The 19930-nt window shown below is 36.5% G+C and overlaps 1 protein-coding gene across 1 annotated transcript in view; it reads right to left on the bottom strand.

Moving 5' to 3' along the window:
* Hells (helicase, lymphoid specific) overlaps positions 1-19930 on the bottom strand; it is a 38137-nt gene that overhangs the window by 11501 nt on the left and 6706 nt on the right. The window contains exons 4-15 of the mRNA XM_052186412.1: positions 17688-17744; positions 15675-15711; positions 15521-15585; positions 13928-13966; positions 12489-12716; positions 10807-10989; positions 9348-9491; positions 5983-6179; positions 4628-4724; positions 3250-3411; positions 2337-2476; positions 2112-2250 (exon numbers count right to left, since the gene is read on the bottom strand). Of these exons, the coding sequence (XP_052042372.1) occupies positions 2112-2250; positions 2337-2476; positions 3250-3411; positions 4628-4724; positions 5983-6179; positions 9348-9491; positions 10807-10989; positions 12489-12716; positions 13928-13966; positions 15521-15585; positions 15675-15711; positions 17688-17744 (1488 nt within the window). The remainder of the gene's footprint in view (positions 1-2111; positions 2251-2336; positions 2477-3249; positions 3412-4627; positions 4725-5982; positions 6180-9347; positions 9492-10806; positions 10990-12488; positions 12717-13927; positions 13967-15520; positions 15586-15674; positions 15712-17687; positions 17745-19930) is intronic.

Below are 19930 nucleotides of genomic sequence, written 5' to 3' on the forward strand. Positions count from 1 at the left end.
ATTAAGTATAACTATGAACTAAAAACTGAAATATAATTTACATTTCTTACAACTGTCTTGTTTTTTAATTAGATATTTACTTTATTTATATTTCAAATGTTATCCCCTTTCCTCATTACCCCTCTGAAAACCCCCTATCCTATCCTCCCTCCCCCTGCTTACTCATTTTCTCCCCCTCCCCTCTCATTTTCCTAACCTGGCATTCCCCTACACTGGGGAATAAGCCTTCACAGGACCAATGGCCTCTCCAACATATTTCAAATGTTATCCCCTTTCCTCATTACCCCTCTGAAAACCCCCTATCCTATTCTCCCTCCCCCTGCTTACTCATTACTCCCCCTCCCCTCTCATTTTCCTAACCTGGCATTCCCCTACACTGGGGAATAAGCCTTCACAGGACCAATGGCCTCTCCTCTCATTGATGTCTGAAAAGGCCATCCTCTGCTACATATGTAGCTGGAGCCATGGGTCCCTCCATGTGTACTCTTTGGTTGGTTTAGTCCCTGGGAGCTCTGGGGTACTGGTTGGTACATATTATTGTTCCTCCTATAGGGCTGCAAACATCTTCAGCTCTGTGGATCCTTTCTCTAGCTCCTCCACTGGGGACGCTATATGCAGTCCATTGATTGGCTGTGAGCCATGGGTTCCTACAACTCTCTTAAAAATTTGATATAGCCAGGTGTGGGAGCACATGTCTGCAATCTAAGCAGAGATAGCAGAAGCAGGAGGTTCTGAAGTCCAAGGCCAGTTTCACTTATATAAAATGGTTGTGGCCAGGCTGTGCTAAAAAACTTAACATTGGAGGCTGAAGAGATGGCTCACTGGTTGAGAATTCTTGCTGTTCCTGCAGAACAGGCAGAATTATGTCCCAGCACCCACATGGCAGCTCACAAGTCATAACTCCAGGTACCAAGATCAGAACACTTCTTTTGACCTAAACAAGCATGATCCATATACACACGTGAAGGCAAACACACAGACACATAAAATAAAAATAGGCCAAAGTGGTGATGGCACATGCTTTTAATTCTAGCACTTGGTAGTGAGAGACAGGCAGAACTCTTATGTGTTAGAGGCCAGCCTGATCCAGAGCCAGATTGAGGACACCCAGGGCTACAGAGAAATCCTGACGTGAAAACAACATCAAAAATACAAACAAAACAAAACAAAAACAAAAAGATTCTACTTTTGCCAGAGGTATGGTGAGAGACACCTTTAATTCCAACACTCAGGATCAAAGGCCACCCTGGTCTGCATAGTGAGTTCCAAAGCAGCCCTCCCTGCAGCAATCACCCCCCCAAATTAAAACCATAAACAAAACTAGAAAAGTTTTGCATAAGAAAACAGCTCATACATGTATGTGTGTTAAGGTTTGTTGTGTACAACTTAGCAAAATATGTACAAAAATTACCATCAGAACGCTTAATAAAAATTAAAGAAAACATATAAACTTGTAAACAACATAAAGATTAAGGCTAAAGATTTAGTAAATGCACTTTTAGCTTGATGATCTGTTATTTGATCACTGGAATCCACATGTGATTCCAAAGATGGAAGAGAACTACACAGAGCTGTCCTGACTTTCCACATGCACGCTGTTCCATATACACTACACACTACACACACACACAACTAGTAATAAATGATAGTAAGGTATATTTTGGAGCTAGAGAGATAGGTCACTGAGTGATTCAATTATTTGCTACTCTAGTAGAGGGCCAGTATTCTGTTCCTAGCATCTGTCAGGTTATTCAGAACCACCTGGAAATCCCCGTTCCAGAGATGCTGGTCTCTTATGGCACTCACACATGCACAAACACACATGCAGATACACATATAACTAAAAAAACGAAACATGAACCAGGAGGAGTAGCACGTGCTTTGAATCTCAGCAATCGGGGGCAAAAACAAGCAAATTTCTGTGAATTTTAGACCAGCGTAGTGTAGATTAAGTTCCCGAATACATAGGGAGACCCTATCTCAAAAGAGCAAAAAATAAGTAAATGAATGAAATGGCTTAGTGTTTAACCTATTAAAAAAAAAAAAAAAAGATTTTGCCTCAATACTAAAAATCCACAGAAAACAAAACCAATTACTAGCTAATCCTTTACCTTAAACTCTTGTGTGACAGGGTCTATAGGGTATTCAATCATATATGGATGATTACAGCACTTTCGAAGGATCATCATTATATTCTGCAGCTTCAGATTAACTTCAGATTCTATAGGGATATTACCTTCCACAACAGTCCTACAAAAGCAGACATAGTAACTATATTAAGTATGACAAATGTAAAAACACTATTTAAATATCTAAAGGTACCTTTAAACTCTTACCTCTCTCTGTTTACTTCTGGCTGCATTTGACTTATTAGTTTTTCTAATTCACTAGGAAACTGATCTAGTTCGTTGTAATTTATTGACTTTCTACTTCGCCGTTTTGGTCTTCCAGTAGGACTTAGCTCAACTGTTTCTTTCTAAAGAGAATACATAAAAAGCCATTTGTTTAAAACCTCAAGCCAGGCAGTAGAGGTGCAATCCCTAAGAAGCAGAGGCAGGCAAATATACTGTGAGTTCCAGGACAGCTAGGGCTACACAGGGAAGCCCTGTCTCGAAAGATAAAAAATAAAACATAAACTCTGAAATTCTAAGTATGAATGAAGTATACTTTTATGCACACATGATAATAAAACAATCCCACCAACTCTTTTAATATAATAGATATTGTTGGAGTATTATTTTGAGATATTATTGAACCCTCTTAGTGACTTTTCATCTCCATAAAGGAAACAGAGATCTGGAGAGGATTAGTCTAGCTGAAAAGCCTTTAGAACAGTGACTCTCAAGATCCTGTGGCTGTAAGCATGGACTTCTAAAGGTGGAAGGGTGGGTGAGATCTAGGATAACAAATGGTCAAAGGACATGATACACTTGAATGAAATGTCTTATGAAACTCATTACCACATGTGATGATTATGTCTGACTTTTCATTTTATAGTATAAAGAATCATCAAACCTAGGCTGTTGAACATATAGGTATGTAAGTTTTAAACACATATTTCCAAAGACCACAAAACAGATGATCATTTAAAGTTTAGGAGGACTGTAAGTAACAGAGAAAGTACTTTCTGTTTTGGGTCTTATTTACTCACAACATCCTCACAAAGAACGGGTGAGGAGACAAAAGACTAAAATTTAGTCACAACATGTTATGTCATCCCGTCAACAGTTACTTCAAATTCACAATTACCTCACAAGAGCCAAACATATTCGCAATTGTGCGGTTCACAATAGCCGTATAGAAGATCTCTTGTTTATTGCAAAGTGGTGCATAAACAACCACTTCTCGCTTAGGAGGGACTTCAAGAGCAACATCAGACTTCAGTCTTCTCAATAGAAAAGGTGTTAAAATCTAAAATTTAAACATGAACAATTAAAAATGAACATTAGTTATCTTTTTCTCTCCTTAGGAACACTCAACTCTAAATACCCTTTACCCTTTCTTCCTATTAAGTTTAAAAAGACTGATATATTTCCTTGAGAGTTCCTCATACCAGACCAGCACTTACACACACACACACACAAAGATACCGTTACAAGTTCACACAAATAGCCTTTCTTTACTTTTAATATCCCAGTGGCAGGGGCAGGGAGATCTGCGTTAGAAGCCAATCTGGTCTACAAAGCAACCTTGTCTCAGGGAGGGGAGAAAGAGAAAGAAAATATTTACATCATATAAACCAGTAAGTTACTCATAACACACATTAAGAATTGAGAAAGAGGCTGGAACAAGTAATAATAACAACAGAAGCAAAGAGTATCTCAATTCTTTGGCGTGCTAATGAGGTTAAGGCTGGGTTTATCAACTTTTCTTCAATGCTAAAAGATTTCTAATCCTCAAAATTTGTATATGAAGATTCAACTAGCTTCATTTTTAAAGTTTTTGGTCCTGTGTAATTTTTGTGAATATATAAATTCTTTCTGAAGAGCAATTGCTTGTTTTCAAAGCTCATGTAATTCGCTGGGGAAATTGCTCAGTGGCAGAGTGCTTATCTGGGACACACTCCCAAAATATAGGTGAAGAGTAATCTAATAATTCAGATAAAAGGCAATGAAAACTTAACAGAAAATTTTTAACCTAGAATTTCCTTCTAAGGAAAAAGTACAGATATCTTAAATTTATTTTTGATACAAGAAAAATGGTATAAAACCATAAGTATAGTGGGGCAGAACAGCAGGATACTAAAGTATAACTGAAATCCAACATGCCTGACTAGCACTAATCCCAGACTCCAGAGGCGGGCAAATCTGAGTCTAAGGCTACCCTGTCTATATAGTGAGGCCTGGCATATCTACATAGTGAAACTCTGTCTTAAAAAATAAGCAAATAAAACGTAATGTACTAAATACTGACACAGAAAAACTTTAATCTTTTAATGAAAAATTATTTCCTTCCCAGAATAAATAAGCACACGCTGACAAAGTGACAGGACAACAATACAAGTGCACTGGTAAGGACGATGATGCAAAAGGATTATTATTTTCCAAGTCTCTTCTACAAAATTCAAGTCTCTAAATTCCTAATTTACTTTTAAGTATAAATTGAGCAGAGTAAGGAGATTTGGTACCTGGTGCAGCATATGTAAGACATTCTGTTCTCTTTCTTTAGCTATAATATCTTCAGCAGTTTCAGAAAGACTAGTGATATCAAACCAAGACTCAAAGCTGTAAAAGAAAATTACAAGTTAACCTATCACATGAATTCAACTATACTACATAGTACATATTTACAATTTCATACATATACATGTATATTTGGGGGAGGGGAAGAGGTTCTCATTCAGGCCAGTCTGACTCAAATTCACGGTAGAGCCGAGTGTGACCATGAACTCCAGGTCTTCCTGACCTTCTCCATCCCAAAGTGCTCATATTACAGGCATATGGCATTATACACAGCATAAATTTCATATTAACTTGTGTATTATGAAACAGGAACATCGTTCCAAGAATTCAAAAGGCAATTTTATTTTTAAATAAAATTAAGACTTCATCCAAATAAAAAGGAAGCAATTGTGTTGAAATCTAAAAGGGGATATTTTTCTAAAAAAGTCAAATCATATACAAGACAAATACAAATGATACTATACTTTCTTTTTTCTCATTTGTCCTGCTAAAAATAGAACCCAGGGCTTCAAGTACACTAAGCAGAAGCTCTTTTTCACTGGGCTACATCTCTAGTCCAAAGAACATATTTAGCATACATCTTTTTTCCATCCTGAAGATATTATTTTCAGAAAATGTTTTTAAAATATAATTTTAAGTTTAAATTGTAATACCAACAATAAAAGTTTTAAGTTGAAATTGAGACTCTTACAATTTTTCTCTGGTTCTAGCTAGTCATATTTTTAAAAACTTCTGTGCAGGTTTTCTTCTGAGATAAAGAATATGTAAGCTGCCTGGACGATTCTGTGAAATGGAATTATCCACATGAAAGTATCTTACAAAGCAAAAATCAATGGCCGATAATCTCGTGAGCATTTAGAAGTTCACGTTTTTCTCTGACTGTTCTTTCTTATTTGTTGTTGTTTATGTGCATGTATTGATTGGGGAAGGAGTGCACACACGTGCCATGACTCAGGGAGGGAGGAAAGCACACTGCACGCGCCACTGCCTCCTCCCACTGGGGCAGGCTTGCAGGACTGAATTCAGACCTTCAGATTGGGTGCTCTACACGTGCTGCATCATCTTCCCAGCCCCTTATAGGATTATTTTTGTTTTCTTTTAATCAATCTGAATGTTTTAAGTCTTTATCTTCTCTCACATATATTCTGTCAAAAGTAGAACACATAATATATAGCACAAAAAAACTGCTAAAATGTCATTCACGTTCAGCTACCAATAGAAAGGAGTCAGTTTCAGCTTAGAACACAGATATTTTGAGGTTTTAAGAAGACATAAAACAAGTAACAACTGCCTTACCTACCTTTTCAAGTCATCAAATACATCTGGCAACAAAAAGTTTAGCAATGACCAAAGTTCTGATAAATTGTTTTGCAAGGGAGTACCAGTCAAAAGAAGTTTGTTATCAGCATTGAACCGTTTTAACTCCCTGATTAGCCGGCACTTCATATTCTTAATCCTGTGTCCTTCATCTACTATTAAGTATTTCCAATAGCAATGCTAGAAAATGAATTGAGGAAAGAAATTTTAAGAATCAATCTCACAATTTTTTCCTAGATATATTTCTTATACCTATAAAAGTTCTTGTGAGGGGCATCTACTGAACTTCATTAAATGTCATTTTACTATCTACTAGAATTATTCTTTTCTCCTGGTGTCATAAAGTTAAATTTTAAAACTCAATGGGTATTATGTTCTTAAAATACAGCTCATCGGAAATCCCCAATATCATGTGTTACTATTGCTTTGCCACATGCCATTAGAGTCCTGAAAAACCGGCATCAACATAATAACAATAACAATAATACTACTACTAATAAAGGATAAAGGAATGGAACCATCCATTAGTTACATGTACTCCAAACTTACTACTTGTTTTTTTTTTTTGCTTTCTCTTTAGTTTAGACAAGGTATCTATCTCTACATATTCCTCACTGGCCTGGATCTCAGATCCATCTGCCTTTGCCTCCTCATCAGGCTAAGATTAAAAGGCCTGAGCACCGAGACTAGCTTGCTCCAAAATTTTAAAACATTTTTGGAATTATATAAGATTGATATTATTTTAATCTGATAATATGCCTCAACTTCCTTCACTGACTTTAGGTGTTTCCTATCTTCAGAAATCAAATTTAGCAATTAATATTTTCAAAAAACACCACATATTTATATTTGTAAAGTCCTAAAAACTGTTCTCTCACTTACTTGTCCTTCCTTTTATGTTGATCAAGCAAGTAAAAACTCCAACTAAGTTATTTTGTAACAAAATAGAAATATTCATGATTTCTAGAATCAGATATCTAAAAGAAAAGAAGTAGGTAGCCAGAGATAGTTTAATAGTTAAGAGGACTTGTTACTCTGACAAAGCATCTGGGTTAGGTTCCAAGCACACACATGGAGGCTCTGTCACCCCAAACCCAGGGCATTCAATGCTCTCTTCTGTCTCCAGAGGACACCAGGCATATACCAGGGATAAATACATATTCAGACAAAACACCCATACACATCAAATAAAAACCTTTATACATTTCCTTTTTCTAAAAGTATTATCTAGATTAGATAAAAATACATGAAATGAGATACATTTTTAAATTATATAGTAAATTCCCAACAGAATGAAAAATGATAACAAAGGAGATTACTTTTGTGATAACATAGAAAGCCAAATAATCTGAATAATCTCCCACTATAAAACATCTATTTAAAAGTGCAACATAAAATACAAAACAGTCTTTGTAAATCAATGAGTGAAAGACAAGAGAAAAACCAAGGGGGATGAGATGAAACTTGAGTAAGTAACAAATAAGCATTAAAACTTTTGCCCATTACCCACTAAAAATAAAATCCTGGCAATAATTCAATGGCTCAGTGGAAAAGCAAATTATCTTCAACACTGGCAAAAGAAACTGATAAGGAAGCTTTACTGTCAATATAGGCAAGGTATAGTGGGGATAAAACGTAAGTCTTCAAGTTACATATTTAAATAAGAAACAAATTACAGGCTGAAGGGATGGCTCAGTAGTTAAGAGCACTGACTGCTCTTACAGAGGTTCTGAGTTCAATTCCCAGCAACCACATGGTGGTTCACAGCCATCTGTAATGAGATCTGATGTCCTCTTCTGGTGTGTCTGAAGACAGAGACAGTGTACTCATAAACATAAAATAAATAAATGTAAAAAAAAAATCAGGAAACAAGTTACAAAACAGAATGTGGTCTGAGTTGTGTTTATATTATAGCTGTTATCTCAATAGCAGTTATTTCCCACAAAAGAATTCCCATTAGAATTACAAGTACTCCATATATTACTTCTTGAGGCAAGGTCTCACCATATATTGCTGACTAGTTTTGTGGACCAGGCTGGCCTCAAACTCGGAGATCTGCCTACCCCTGCCTGCCAGGTACTGGGGTTAAAGATGTGCTACCATGTCTATATTATTTTCTTTTACAAATATGTTTGCTGTAAAGAAAACTCTTTGTTCAGTGTGTGTGTGTGTGTGTGCGTGTGCAAGTGTGTATTTAAAGAAAGGATATAAATATATGGTCTACACTATCCCCAAACAACACCAATCCTGCCTCTACCTTCTGAGAACTGAGATTACATCCATGAGGAAAGATAGTACTAACTATTCATCCAGAGGTCCTGAGTTTACTTCCTAGCAACCACACGACAGTTCATGACCATCTGTAATAGGATCTGATGCCCTCTTATGGTATGTCTGAAGACTCAGTGTACTCATAATAAACAAAGTAAGAAAATAAATCTTTAAAAAAAAAAAAACTATAGAAGTATGGCTATTGTCAATCACATTCAACAATACCACACATACTAATGGAAGTTTGATAAACACTACTTGTGAATCCATTAGACAGTACTACTGCACTTAGAACTCCATGTTTTGATGTCATGTTGAAACCATCATGTATGGTACTTTTCTTGGGCAGTGGTGGGACACTGTCCTTTCAGGACAGTCAGGGCTATGTACAGACCCCATCTTAAAAAGACAAAGACAAAGCCACATGGTGGTGGCTCATGCCTTTAATTGCAGCACTCAGGAAGCAGAGGCAGGCAGATCCCTCAGAATTCAAGGCCAGCCTAGTCTATAAAGTGAGTTCCAGGACAGGCAGGACTGCACAGAGAAATCCTGTCTTGAAAAACCAAAAAGACAAAGGAAAAAGGTAAGGATGAACTTAATCAGAATGAGCAGTACAGACCAGAAAAGAAAACGCAGAGAACTATACACAATTCACATGGAGTAGGTGACAAAGAAAGGCAATTAATGGCATAATAAAACATGGACATTAATGAATTATCAACTGAAACAATGAAGAAAAAGATGGAGTACCATCCACAGTTCTAAAAGACAACACAAAAATGGTTTTTCATACTCAAATAAAACTAAACCAATAAATAAATTCCAACTACATATCTCAAATTTACAGCATATTTACATTAATGTGTGACCAATTCTAATATCTTTAACATGGTCACAGCTTAAAATGCCAATAACTCTACTAATAGACATCAACCTTAATTATAATCTTTCGTCTCCAGTATCTAAAGGAAATGCAAAATACATCTAATACTTCAACCACAATAAGACAAACGTTATTGGATGGTAATAATATGAATTAAAAATCTGACTAATGATCTACAAAGCAACCATCTGTACCTGTAAGGCATTCTGGTCTCTCATAGCTATTTCAAATGATGTGATTACCACAGGATGAATCTGTAGTGTCCCTTGTCGTTTGTGGATATTCTTTACCAATTTTCGGCGTTCCTCCCGGGTTCCATGATACAGGAGAGTAGGAATCTACAAGGGTATATTCATTCAAAGTAAAATATAAAGGATTTGGAAAATACAGAACAAGTCACTTTCTCAAAGAATATTTTAGTTCTATTTTCCTATGACTAAGTTAACTTAACAAATCATGACTAACATAAGGGGAAAAAAAATGAAAAAAACAAAAAAACAAAAAAACAAAAAAAGCACCCCTAAACCCACAAAAACAAAACCAAAAAGGTTTATGAAGCAGATGGCAAACTACTTCAGGAATATATTCTCATAAGGCAAGGATGTAGGTACAATAGCATGCACATGCAGTACTTGTTTAAGTTGAAAACAATAACTTACAAACAAGCCCAAATACTAATTCTTTTGTAATTCAGAACTTGTTATTCTATAAGCTGACACATACGAGAAATATTATAGGGGTAATAGTATGTATTAGGGGAAATATGTAACAATACACATGAGGTGGGTGGGACTGGAGAGATGGATCCACTGGTAAGACGCAAGCACTTATTCTTCTTCCAGAGGACCCAGGTTCAAATGCCAGCACCCATGAGAGACAACTGACAACTGTCGATAACTCCAAGATCTAACACACTCACAGACATACATGCAGGCAAAACACCAATGTTCATAAAATAAATAAATTAAAATAATGAGGAAGGACCTGCTTCTGTTCCCAATTCTTACATTATGGTTCACTGTAACTCTAGTTCCAGGGGATTTGATGGTCTATACTGGCCCCAGGCACTCATGTGGTAAACATTTAAACATGATTTTAAAAATAAGAAGAAAAAACATGGAATAATTAGCAGTCAACTGGATGAGGAAGCAGACTAGAAAACCCATCTGAGGACTGCTGGGCTTTACAGAGTGAAATTGTGTTTCAAAAACAAGCAGAAAAATAAAGACATCAAAAAGTTTTTTGTAGATCTGACTCAGATGAAATAATTTATGAAACCCCAGAAACAATTTAAAGAAAATTTCAGCAAAATGTATCAGACTATCAATCCCAATTCTTATATAAATTAAAGAACAGTCCTACTAAGTCAAGTCAAAAACAATGTATATAAAACTCATTTCAGTTTCTGAGTGATCTATTATGTCATATAATAAATATATTAAATATATTAATGTAAAGAATATATCTTGGAGCTGGAGAGATGGCTCAGCGGTTAAGAGCACCAATTGCTCTTCCAAAGGTCCTGAGTTCAAATCCCAACAACTATATGGTGGCTCACAACTATCTGTAATGAGATCTGATGCCCTCTTCTGGTGCATCTGAAGATAGCAACAGTGTACTTTTATATAATAAATAAATCTTTAAAAATCTTACTTCTGGAGTAAATCTTTTGAATTCAGCCATCCAGTTAGGAAGCGTTGACAAAGGGCCACAAACAAGAAAAGGTCCAGGTACTCCCCTCTGAATCATCAATGCAATTGTAGCAATGCACTGGACAGTCTTTCCCAAACCCATTTCATCTGCTAAAATGCCATTAATTCCATTTTCCCAAAGCATCTGTTCAAAGGAATATATAATACATAATTGTTAATACAAACATTTTTTGAATTAACAAAGGCTTCATTTTGAAAAGCATAATCAAAACTATGATCTAACATAATAAAATAAACTCTAATTTATGAGAAGTCCTTTATCAAGGCATAGAAAGTGTTGAAGATCTAACAGTCATTTTACAATTTAAAATTTCCACTTTAAAACACTCAGAAAATAGACCCAAGGGACTAGAGAGATCACTCGGCAGCCAGGAGCACTTGCTTCCCTTCCAAAGGAGCCCAGTTAAATCCCAACACCATTCCACAATCACCTGAGCTCCAGCCACAAAGGATCCAATGTACTCTAAGGCTTATTATGCAGACAATCACTGCAAAAGTACAAGGTGCACATGCACCACCCCATCACACACATAATGTTAAAAAATGCAAATATTTCTTTTACACTAAAACAGAACAATTTAAATAGTGGCATATCATGCTACTTAGTTACTAGAGAAAAGAATCCATAAGCAGTATCAAAAATTTAAAAAACTTCAGATCAGGAGTGGCACCACACAATTTTGATCCCCAGTATTCAGGAAGCAGAAGGTAAACCTCTAAATTTAAGAGTACCCTAACCTAAGTATGTAGTAGACCCTGGGTCAACCAAAGCTATAAGGTGAAACTGTGTCTTAAAAACATAGCAAAGCAGGAAATGGGAGAAGTGCTCAGTGCTTAAGTCTAAGGAACTGATCTAGGAAACCCAAACACACATAAAAAGTGGACAGCAGAGCACATACTCCTGCAATCCCTGCAGCCCTACAACATAGGACAATCCCCACAAGCTCCTGAACCAGCTAGCAGAGAACTCTTGCTGCATGCTAGCTATATGCAATGACAATTTGAGACAGGTTTCATAGGGAATGCAATGCCATCACTTGAAGAAATGAATGCAGCAGAGCCAGGAGTTCAAGTTCTTTCCTGGCTTACCATTTCCAAACCAGCCTCGGTTAAATGAAACTTGCTTCTTTCAAACAAAAACAAAAATTCCTTAAACAAAGACACAAAATGTCTTAAAAAACAAAAAATGGTGCCAAGTGCTCAGCAGATAAAAATCCCTACTACACATGCTAGGCCACACCATATTCAATCCCCAGGATCCTCAAAGTGGAATCAACTCCAAAGTCACATGCAAACAATACACCATGGTAGCACATGAGTCAACACCTCTCTCTCTCTCTCTCTCTCTCTCTCTCACACACACACACACACACACACACACACACACACACCAAATAAAGATGGTGATGATAAAATTTTGAATGGCATGATAATTGAGCAGATAAAATTGTTTGGTATGCAAGTCTGCTAAATTCAATTGTAAAATATTCACATAAAGGTGGAGGGAACAGGCTCCACAAAATCATCTTCTGATATATAAACATGTGCTGTGGCCCATACCCTAATCCCCACACAGACACAAAGTAATAGAAAGAATTAAAAAAGAAGAAAACCACTCATTACCCTAAGCCATTCCATGCCTTCTACTTGGTACCACCTCATCACTCCTCCTGTGAAATGCTTTGGTTGTTGAAAGGGTACAGGTTGTCCATTACACTGCCGAACTGGGTCAAAAAATAATTTAGAATTCTGCCTAACGGTTTGAGACAATCTATCTTTAATCGTGCTATTTGAATCCTTATTTTTCTGAAGATCTTCTACACAAAGATTAGTATTGGAAGAACTTTCATCCTGTAAAGAGAAATATTTAATTAAAGTCTTGATATTAAATGCTACTATGTTCACTATTTATCAGAAAATGCAACAGGCTGGTGGCATAGCTCAGTAGGTAAAGGTGCTGGCTGCACAAGCTTGGAGACCTGAGTTAGAATGGGAGAACCACTGACCCTAAAGTTGTCCTAACTTCCACATGTACACTGAGGCACACACATGCATCATGCATGAAACTTTTGTTTCAAGAGGAAATGTGTAACACAATCTACAATACTGTAGTTACTAGGCCTAGAGAATAAAATCTATATGCAGTCACAATCTCATAATTCCTTTTCCTATATAAATGTGAAGTCATTAAAAAAAAAAGTTGCCGGGGCTGGAGAGAGCTTAGGTCCTCATAGTCAGAAGATCTTGCAGAAGAACAGAATTCACTCGCCAGGACCCTCCTCTGGTCCTGCTCTGGGAGATCGCTTTTATGGCCTTTTCCCGTACTCAAATGCATGCTTATTGTAGACACATAAATAAAAAAAAAATCTTTAAAAAGGAAATGACAATGTATATCTATTTTTGAAACTCAATGACAACTTAATCAATTATAGATTTTACCAGTTAGAAAAGCCTTCTTCACCAGGCAGTGGGGGCACATATCTTTAGTCTGCCACCTTTAATCCCGATACTTGGGAAGCAGAGGCAGGCAGATCTCTAAGTTCAAGGCCAGCCTGATCTACAGAGTGAGTTCCAGGACAGCCAGGGCTATACAGAGAAATCCTTTCTCAAAAAGCCAAAAAGCCCAAAAGCCAAAAAAAAAAAAAAAAAAAAAAAAGAGAGAGAGAGAAGAAAAGAAAAGAATCCTCCAGGTTCACCTGAGATAATTGGCCATACCAGATTCAAAATGACATGAACTCCTGTTAAAAATGTTAGAAGGAGCAAGATGGCTCAACATTTGCTAGCAACCTTGATGCTGAATGATCTGACCAGTTCAATCCTGGGGACCCACATGATAAAAAAAATAAGTAATTTCTGTAAGTTATCCTGACACCTGCATGCCATAATTCCATAACTAAATTAATGTAAAACAAGCAAACAAACAAAAATGCCAAAAAAGCCAGCAAGACGGCATAGCAGGTAAGGGACCCTGCCATCAACCTACTCTTCTGAGCTCTGTAACAAATGGCACGTATACGTATTCATACAGAGACACAAAAAGTAATACAATTTATAAATCTTACCTCATTATCCTTATGTTTTTTAGCCACTGACAAAATTTCCTATAAGATTGGAAAAATAAAAATTAATAGTGTATAAGACTACCACTTCTACATGCTCTAGTGATGCATGATGCATTTAATCCCAGCACTAAAGAGGCAAAAACAGGAGGATCTCTGTGAGTTCGAACTACAAAGCAAGTTCCAGGATAGCCAAGACTGTTAAACAAAGAAACTGCCTCAAAAGAATAAAACAAAACAAAGGACTACTACTTCCACAGCTCCACCAGCATGATCCAGGTAAATTACTCTCATCCTTAATTTGTCTTTTATAGTGAACAGTGGTGAATGCATTAATGCATGGCTGGCTAAGATAGGCCACAGGATTATTAGCCAACATTGTGAGGAAAAAAGGGGGGCTGAGGTTTGTTGTGAAGAAGCAAGAGCTCAGAGACAAGAACTGGAATGAAAATACTTTAAAGCATGAGCTGGGAGTAGTATTTGACTTTAACACCAGAAGAGACACGTTGATCTCAGTAAGTTTTGAGGCCAGCTTTATTACACAGCAAATTCAAAGCTAGCCAAAGCTAAACGGTAAGATCCTGCCTTAATTAATTAACTAGGGAAATGACTAGAAAACTAAGAAAGATTAGTATACAATCATAAGCAACAGAATTCAGATCCCTGTATACGTATAATAATCCAGGCATCTCATAAATATCCTTAACTACAGCTCCAAGGAACTCAGGCCCTCTTCAGGTCTTCATGCACAAGATTCATGGATTCCTTCAACAAATGGGTGGTGACATTCTTCTGCATGAGCATTTCTTAGCCCCACACAAAGTAGTCTACACATCTCCAACACTGTTCCTATACACCAGAAAGTTCTATTCTACTTGCTCTACAAGAATATTATAATTTCATTAAAATCCACTTGATACTTAAACATATGATGAAGGTTGATGTAACTGCACACTACTGTAAACAAAGCACTCGGGAAGCAAAGGCAACAGAATCCTAAGTTAAGAGGCCAGCCTGATTTATACACCAAGACTCTGTATTAATAACAACAACAAATACCAACATTAGGGTTAGAGAGATGGTTCAGTGGTTAAGAGAACTGATTGCTCTTCCAGAGAACCTAAGTTCAATTCCTAATATTCACGTGGTAATTCATAATCTTTCTGTAATTCTGGTTCCTAGGGATTTGATGTTCTCTCCTGGGTTGAGGACACTATCCATATTAAGTAGACAAAAACCATACAAATAAAAAACCATACAAATAAAATTTAAAAAATCTCTTTTACTTAAGATAGGCCCTATCTAGCCTGGAACAATGTAGACCAGGCTGGCCTTGAAACTAGAGATCCACCTGTCTCTACCTCCCAATTGCTGGAATTAAAAATCATTTATCACCAAATCCAGTTAAGTAAATACATTTTTGTTATATAGACCAGAGTGGCTTTGTATTCATAGAAATCTGCCTGCCTATGCCACCAAAATGATGAGATTAAAGGCATGCACCACTACCACCCCACAAGTAAATATATTTTTAAAGTAAAACCAACAGTAGATTTTAGCCAACATCAAATACATGTAGTCTTCTCATATTATTACCTCTTTTGACATGACCTCTGAAATATTGTAAGATTCATCTTCTCTTCCTCTTTTCTTTTTCATGACTATAAAACAAAACCATTTGACTTTTTAATAGCAGCTAAAAACAGAAGTGCAAACATACATCCTTCAAGCTGGAACAAAGTCAATTTACCTGGAGTCTCTTCATTTCCATCAGTTAAATTTTTACCCTACAAAACAAAGGTTTAGAATATTACTATTTCTTATTGATTTTAAATGTTTGCCCTACACGTCCATCTGTGCACCCTATGCACCCCTATGCTAATAACAGAAGAGGGCATCAGATTCCCCTAGAACTGGAGACAGTTAAGAACCACGAAAGTGAGCCAGGTCAAGGTGGCACATGCCTTTAATCCCAGCACTTAAGAAAAAAAGGCAGGTACATCCTGGTCTACAGAGCAAGCATCAAGACAGCCAGAAAAAAATAGAACAAAAGAACCACCATGTGGGTACTAGGAATGGAACCCAGGGGCCTCCGGAAGACCATCCAGTGCCCTTAATTGCTGAGCTATCTCTCAAAACCCTAGGATATTATTTTTACTAAGGATCCTTATGTTATTACAGTTTGGCTTTTTTGTTTGTTGGTTTGGAGATATTCTCACTATATAGCCTTAGCTGGCATAGAATTCACTAACCAGATGATCAACCTTGTAATTTCATGATCATTTTGCTTATGTATATATGAGGCATAGCATTACATAAAAGGTATTGATCAAGGACTATAAAGATGACTCAATCGTTAATAACACTTCGTGTTCTTGCAGACAATCAGAGTTCAGTTCCTAGAAGCCACACTGGGCAGGACATAACTGCTTTAGGGGATCCAATGCCCTATTCTAATACTCTATGATCACTCAAACATAGGTGGGTATTTGTATATGTGTGTGTATGTGTGTTTAATGTTTTATAAATGTGTTTTATATATACATACTTATACACACATAACATACATACATTATAAAAATAACAATATAAACACTACCTAAAGTGGTAGTCCCACATACTTAATCCCAGTATTCAGGAGGCAAAGGCAGGCAGATCTCTGTGAATTTGAAGCCAGTAATATAACCTATTTATCATGCGCACATACAAAACAAACAAACAAACGAAACTCAGTGAGTCTTAAAAACAAATAGACATCATGTTAGGAAGAAGGGACTCAATGGAAGTGGATAAATAGGATAATGGGATAAATACAACCAAAACACTAATAATTATGTTAAAAAAAAAAGAGTTAGGGAGATGCCTGGAGAGTTTTAAGTGTGAAAATTAGTTTGGATCAAGAACCCATGTAAATGCTGGGTAAGCATAGTGTCCCCACTGAATTCTAGTACTCCCTGGAGAAAGCAGGTTAACTAGTCAGAACATACTGGTAAGCTATAGGTTCAACTGAGACTCTGACTCATGAACATGGAAGAATTATCGAGGAAGCCTCCAAACAGACAACCTTGGGACTTCATACATGTACACATGTGAATATTCATACGCCTACAGACACCACAAATACACATAAAAATGAAAAGATAATTAAAAATAAAAGTAATTTTTTAAAAAAAAATTAAAAGGGAACAAGAACAATGGCTAAGTGTTTAGGAGTATTGCTCCTTCTTCCCAGAAGTTCCAGGTTCAAGTCCCAGCACCCACCTAGCATTTCACAAACATTTATAACTCCACCTTTAGGGAATACATTGCCCTATTCTGGCCTCTCCAAATACCAGGTACACATGTGATGAATGCACACACACACACATGTGTACATATGTGTATACACAGAACCACTCACTCGTATTCATGAAATAAAAATACAACTTTAAGATACACTACCTATTAAGAAAACTTTTAAATTGTTGAAAATTAAAACAAACAAACACCAAACAGATGGACAAGCTGAATATATAACATGCACTTCCAGCTCCCAGGGGCATTCCACACACATGGTGTACTTTACACACAAAATAAAAAACATACACATACACATAATAGTTTTTTTTAAAAAGACAATGGAAGAATAAATCTGAAATTAAGTAGATGATGAAATAAGCAACAATTTTCTCAAAAGGACTGAATCTTTCAGTGGTAGATCGTGTATTTAACACATTCAAGACCAATCCACAGCACTAAAAGGAAAAATCCTGGCTTATATTACCTCTGTAACTTTTAATGACCGTTTTTTTTTCTCCAACTTCTCTTTCTTCTTCTGTTCCTGTAAGATAAATTTTTTCCTTAGGACATGTGACAAAAAATATACATTACAATTACACCATCATATATTCAAAATAAAAAAAATTACTAAACAGTTAAAAACAGTAACTTTTACTTCTAGGCTTTATGGGATTATAGGAAACAGATTTACCCTCTTCCTCCACACAGAACTAGATAGAGATCCGATACACTAGACAATAGGTTTTTTTCTTTCTTTTTTTTGTTTTTTTGAGACAGGGTTTCTTTGTGTAGCCCTGACTGGCCTCGAACTTAGAAATCCACCTGCCTCTGCCTCCCAAGAGCTGGGATTAAAGGCGTGCGCCACTACCGCCCAGCTAGACAATAGTTTTCAAAAGGACAGTGAGCTCTGAGAAGAAAATGTTCTGACTGCTCAGCTCACAGTCTGAGTTCAATCTCAAGGACAAACAATCTGAGATGAGATAAAATTCAAAACTGAAAACTGATAATATCTCCAAGACCTAGTACCAGAGAGAACTGTGATGCAGAGAAAGCTGGCCTCTCAGACTTCAGACTAAGTCCTTCTAAGTCCGAGGGCAAAGCCATAAGACAACCACCAGAAAGAATAAATTGGTAAAGCAATCTGCCCATTTGAAACAAATGGGCTAAAAAGTCAGTCAGTCCTACAAAGCAGTGCATGGAAGAAGACAAAGTTATTCATAAAGCAAAAGCTATGCCATATTTACCTTATAATTAATCTTAACAAAATTTCATTTTATTGTGTATATGTGAACATCTATGATACTCTAATTACATGGGGCTGATGATCAAATGAAGGTCGCCAGGTATGAGATCAAACAGCTTTACCTTCTCAGCCATCTCACTGGTCCTGTATCTTCCATTTTAAGGAAGATACGTGTGTGTGTGTGTGTGTGTGTGTGTGTGTATATATATATATATATATATATATATATATATATACAGATTCATATCACTCTAAGAGATGGCTAAAACAGAAGTTGTCTTGTAACTCATTAAGCTAAAGACTTATTTCATTTTGTGTTTGTTACTTTACAACAAAGATTTGAACAAATCTTTCTAAAAGAAAAACCTTTGGCAAATGTAGTAAAGTCTTAGTTGATCATTGTGATTGGGACAAGTACACTCTGGCAAATGGTCTAAAAGGTAATGAGGTTCAAGTAGGTAGCTAACTTTCTTTAAATCTTGCATTAAATCTTGTGAGAAACAAAAGCTAGAAGCCAATGAAATTTGAAAAAAAAAAAAATCACACAAGGGAACTAAAATACTAAAGAAAAAAATTGTATTAATTTTTATCTGCTTATTTGGGGAGGTACCTGTGCCATGACGTGATTAGTCAGACAGCTCTCAGGGGGCAATATTATTCTACCATGTGAGTGTCACAGAGCAAATTCAGGTCTTCAGGATTACTGACTTTACCCATTGAACCAACTCAAAGGCCAGAAAAGAATTCTTCAAAAGCAATTATCGTTATTGTTTTTTTTTAACTTATTAGGAGGATGAGCTGGCACATACCTTTAATCCTATATATGTACACCTTATTTATGCCTAAAGATGGTTGCAAGCCACCATGTGGGCTGGGAACCAAACCCAGCTCCTCTGCAAGAATAGCAAGTACTCTTAACCACTGAGCCATCTCTCCAACTCCACAATTAAAAAAATTTCTTTAAAAACTATGAAGAGGGGGCTGGAGAGATGGCTCAGCGGTTAAGGGCACTGACTGCTCTTCCGAAGGTCCTGGGTTTAAATCCTAGCAACCACATGGTGGCTCACAACCATCTGTAATGAGATCTGACACCTTCTTCTGGAGTATCTGAAGATAGCTACAGTGTACTCACATATAAAAAATAAATAAATCTTAAAAAAAAACTATGAAGGGAAGATTTTCAAACATGAAAGATATTCAAATGTGCTATAAGATCACCAAGAAAAATGCAAATAAGTCTGTAATATTTGAAAACATAGCAGCAGTGTAGAAATAGATGAAGATGGACAGGATGAAAAACTTGATGGGTATATTCCTACAATCGTGGTAGCCTTCCCAGGTATTATCTGTATCCTAAAATAGAAACTGTATGTATAGGGTTCTGCGTATTCAGAGTACTCAGAGTATTTGCCTAGCATCTGAGATGACCCTAACACTGGATTTAATCCCTAATACTGCTAAAGAAAGACAATACAGGGAAGGAG

Source organism: Apodemus sylvaticus, chromosome 1 (assembly GCF_947179515.1).
Source record: "Apodemus sylvaticus chromosome 1, mApoSyl1.1, whole genome shotgun sequence".
Classification (NCBI taxonomy): Eukaryota; Metazoa; Chordata; class Mammalia; order Rodentia; family Muridae; genus Apodemus; species Apodemus sylvaticus.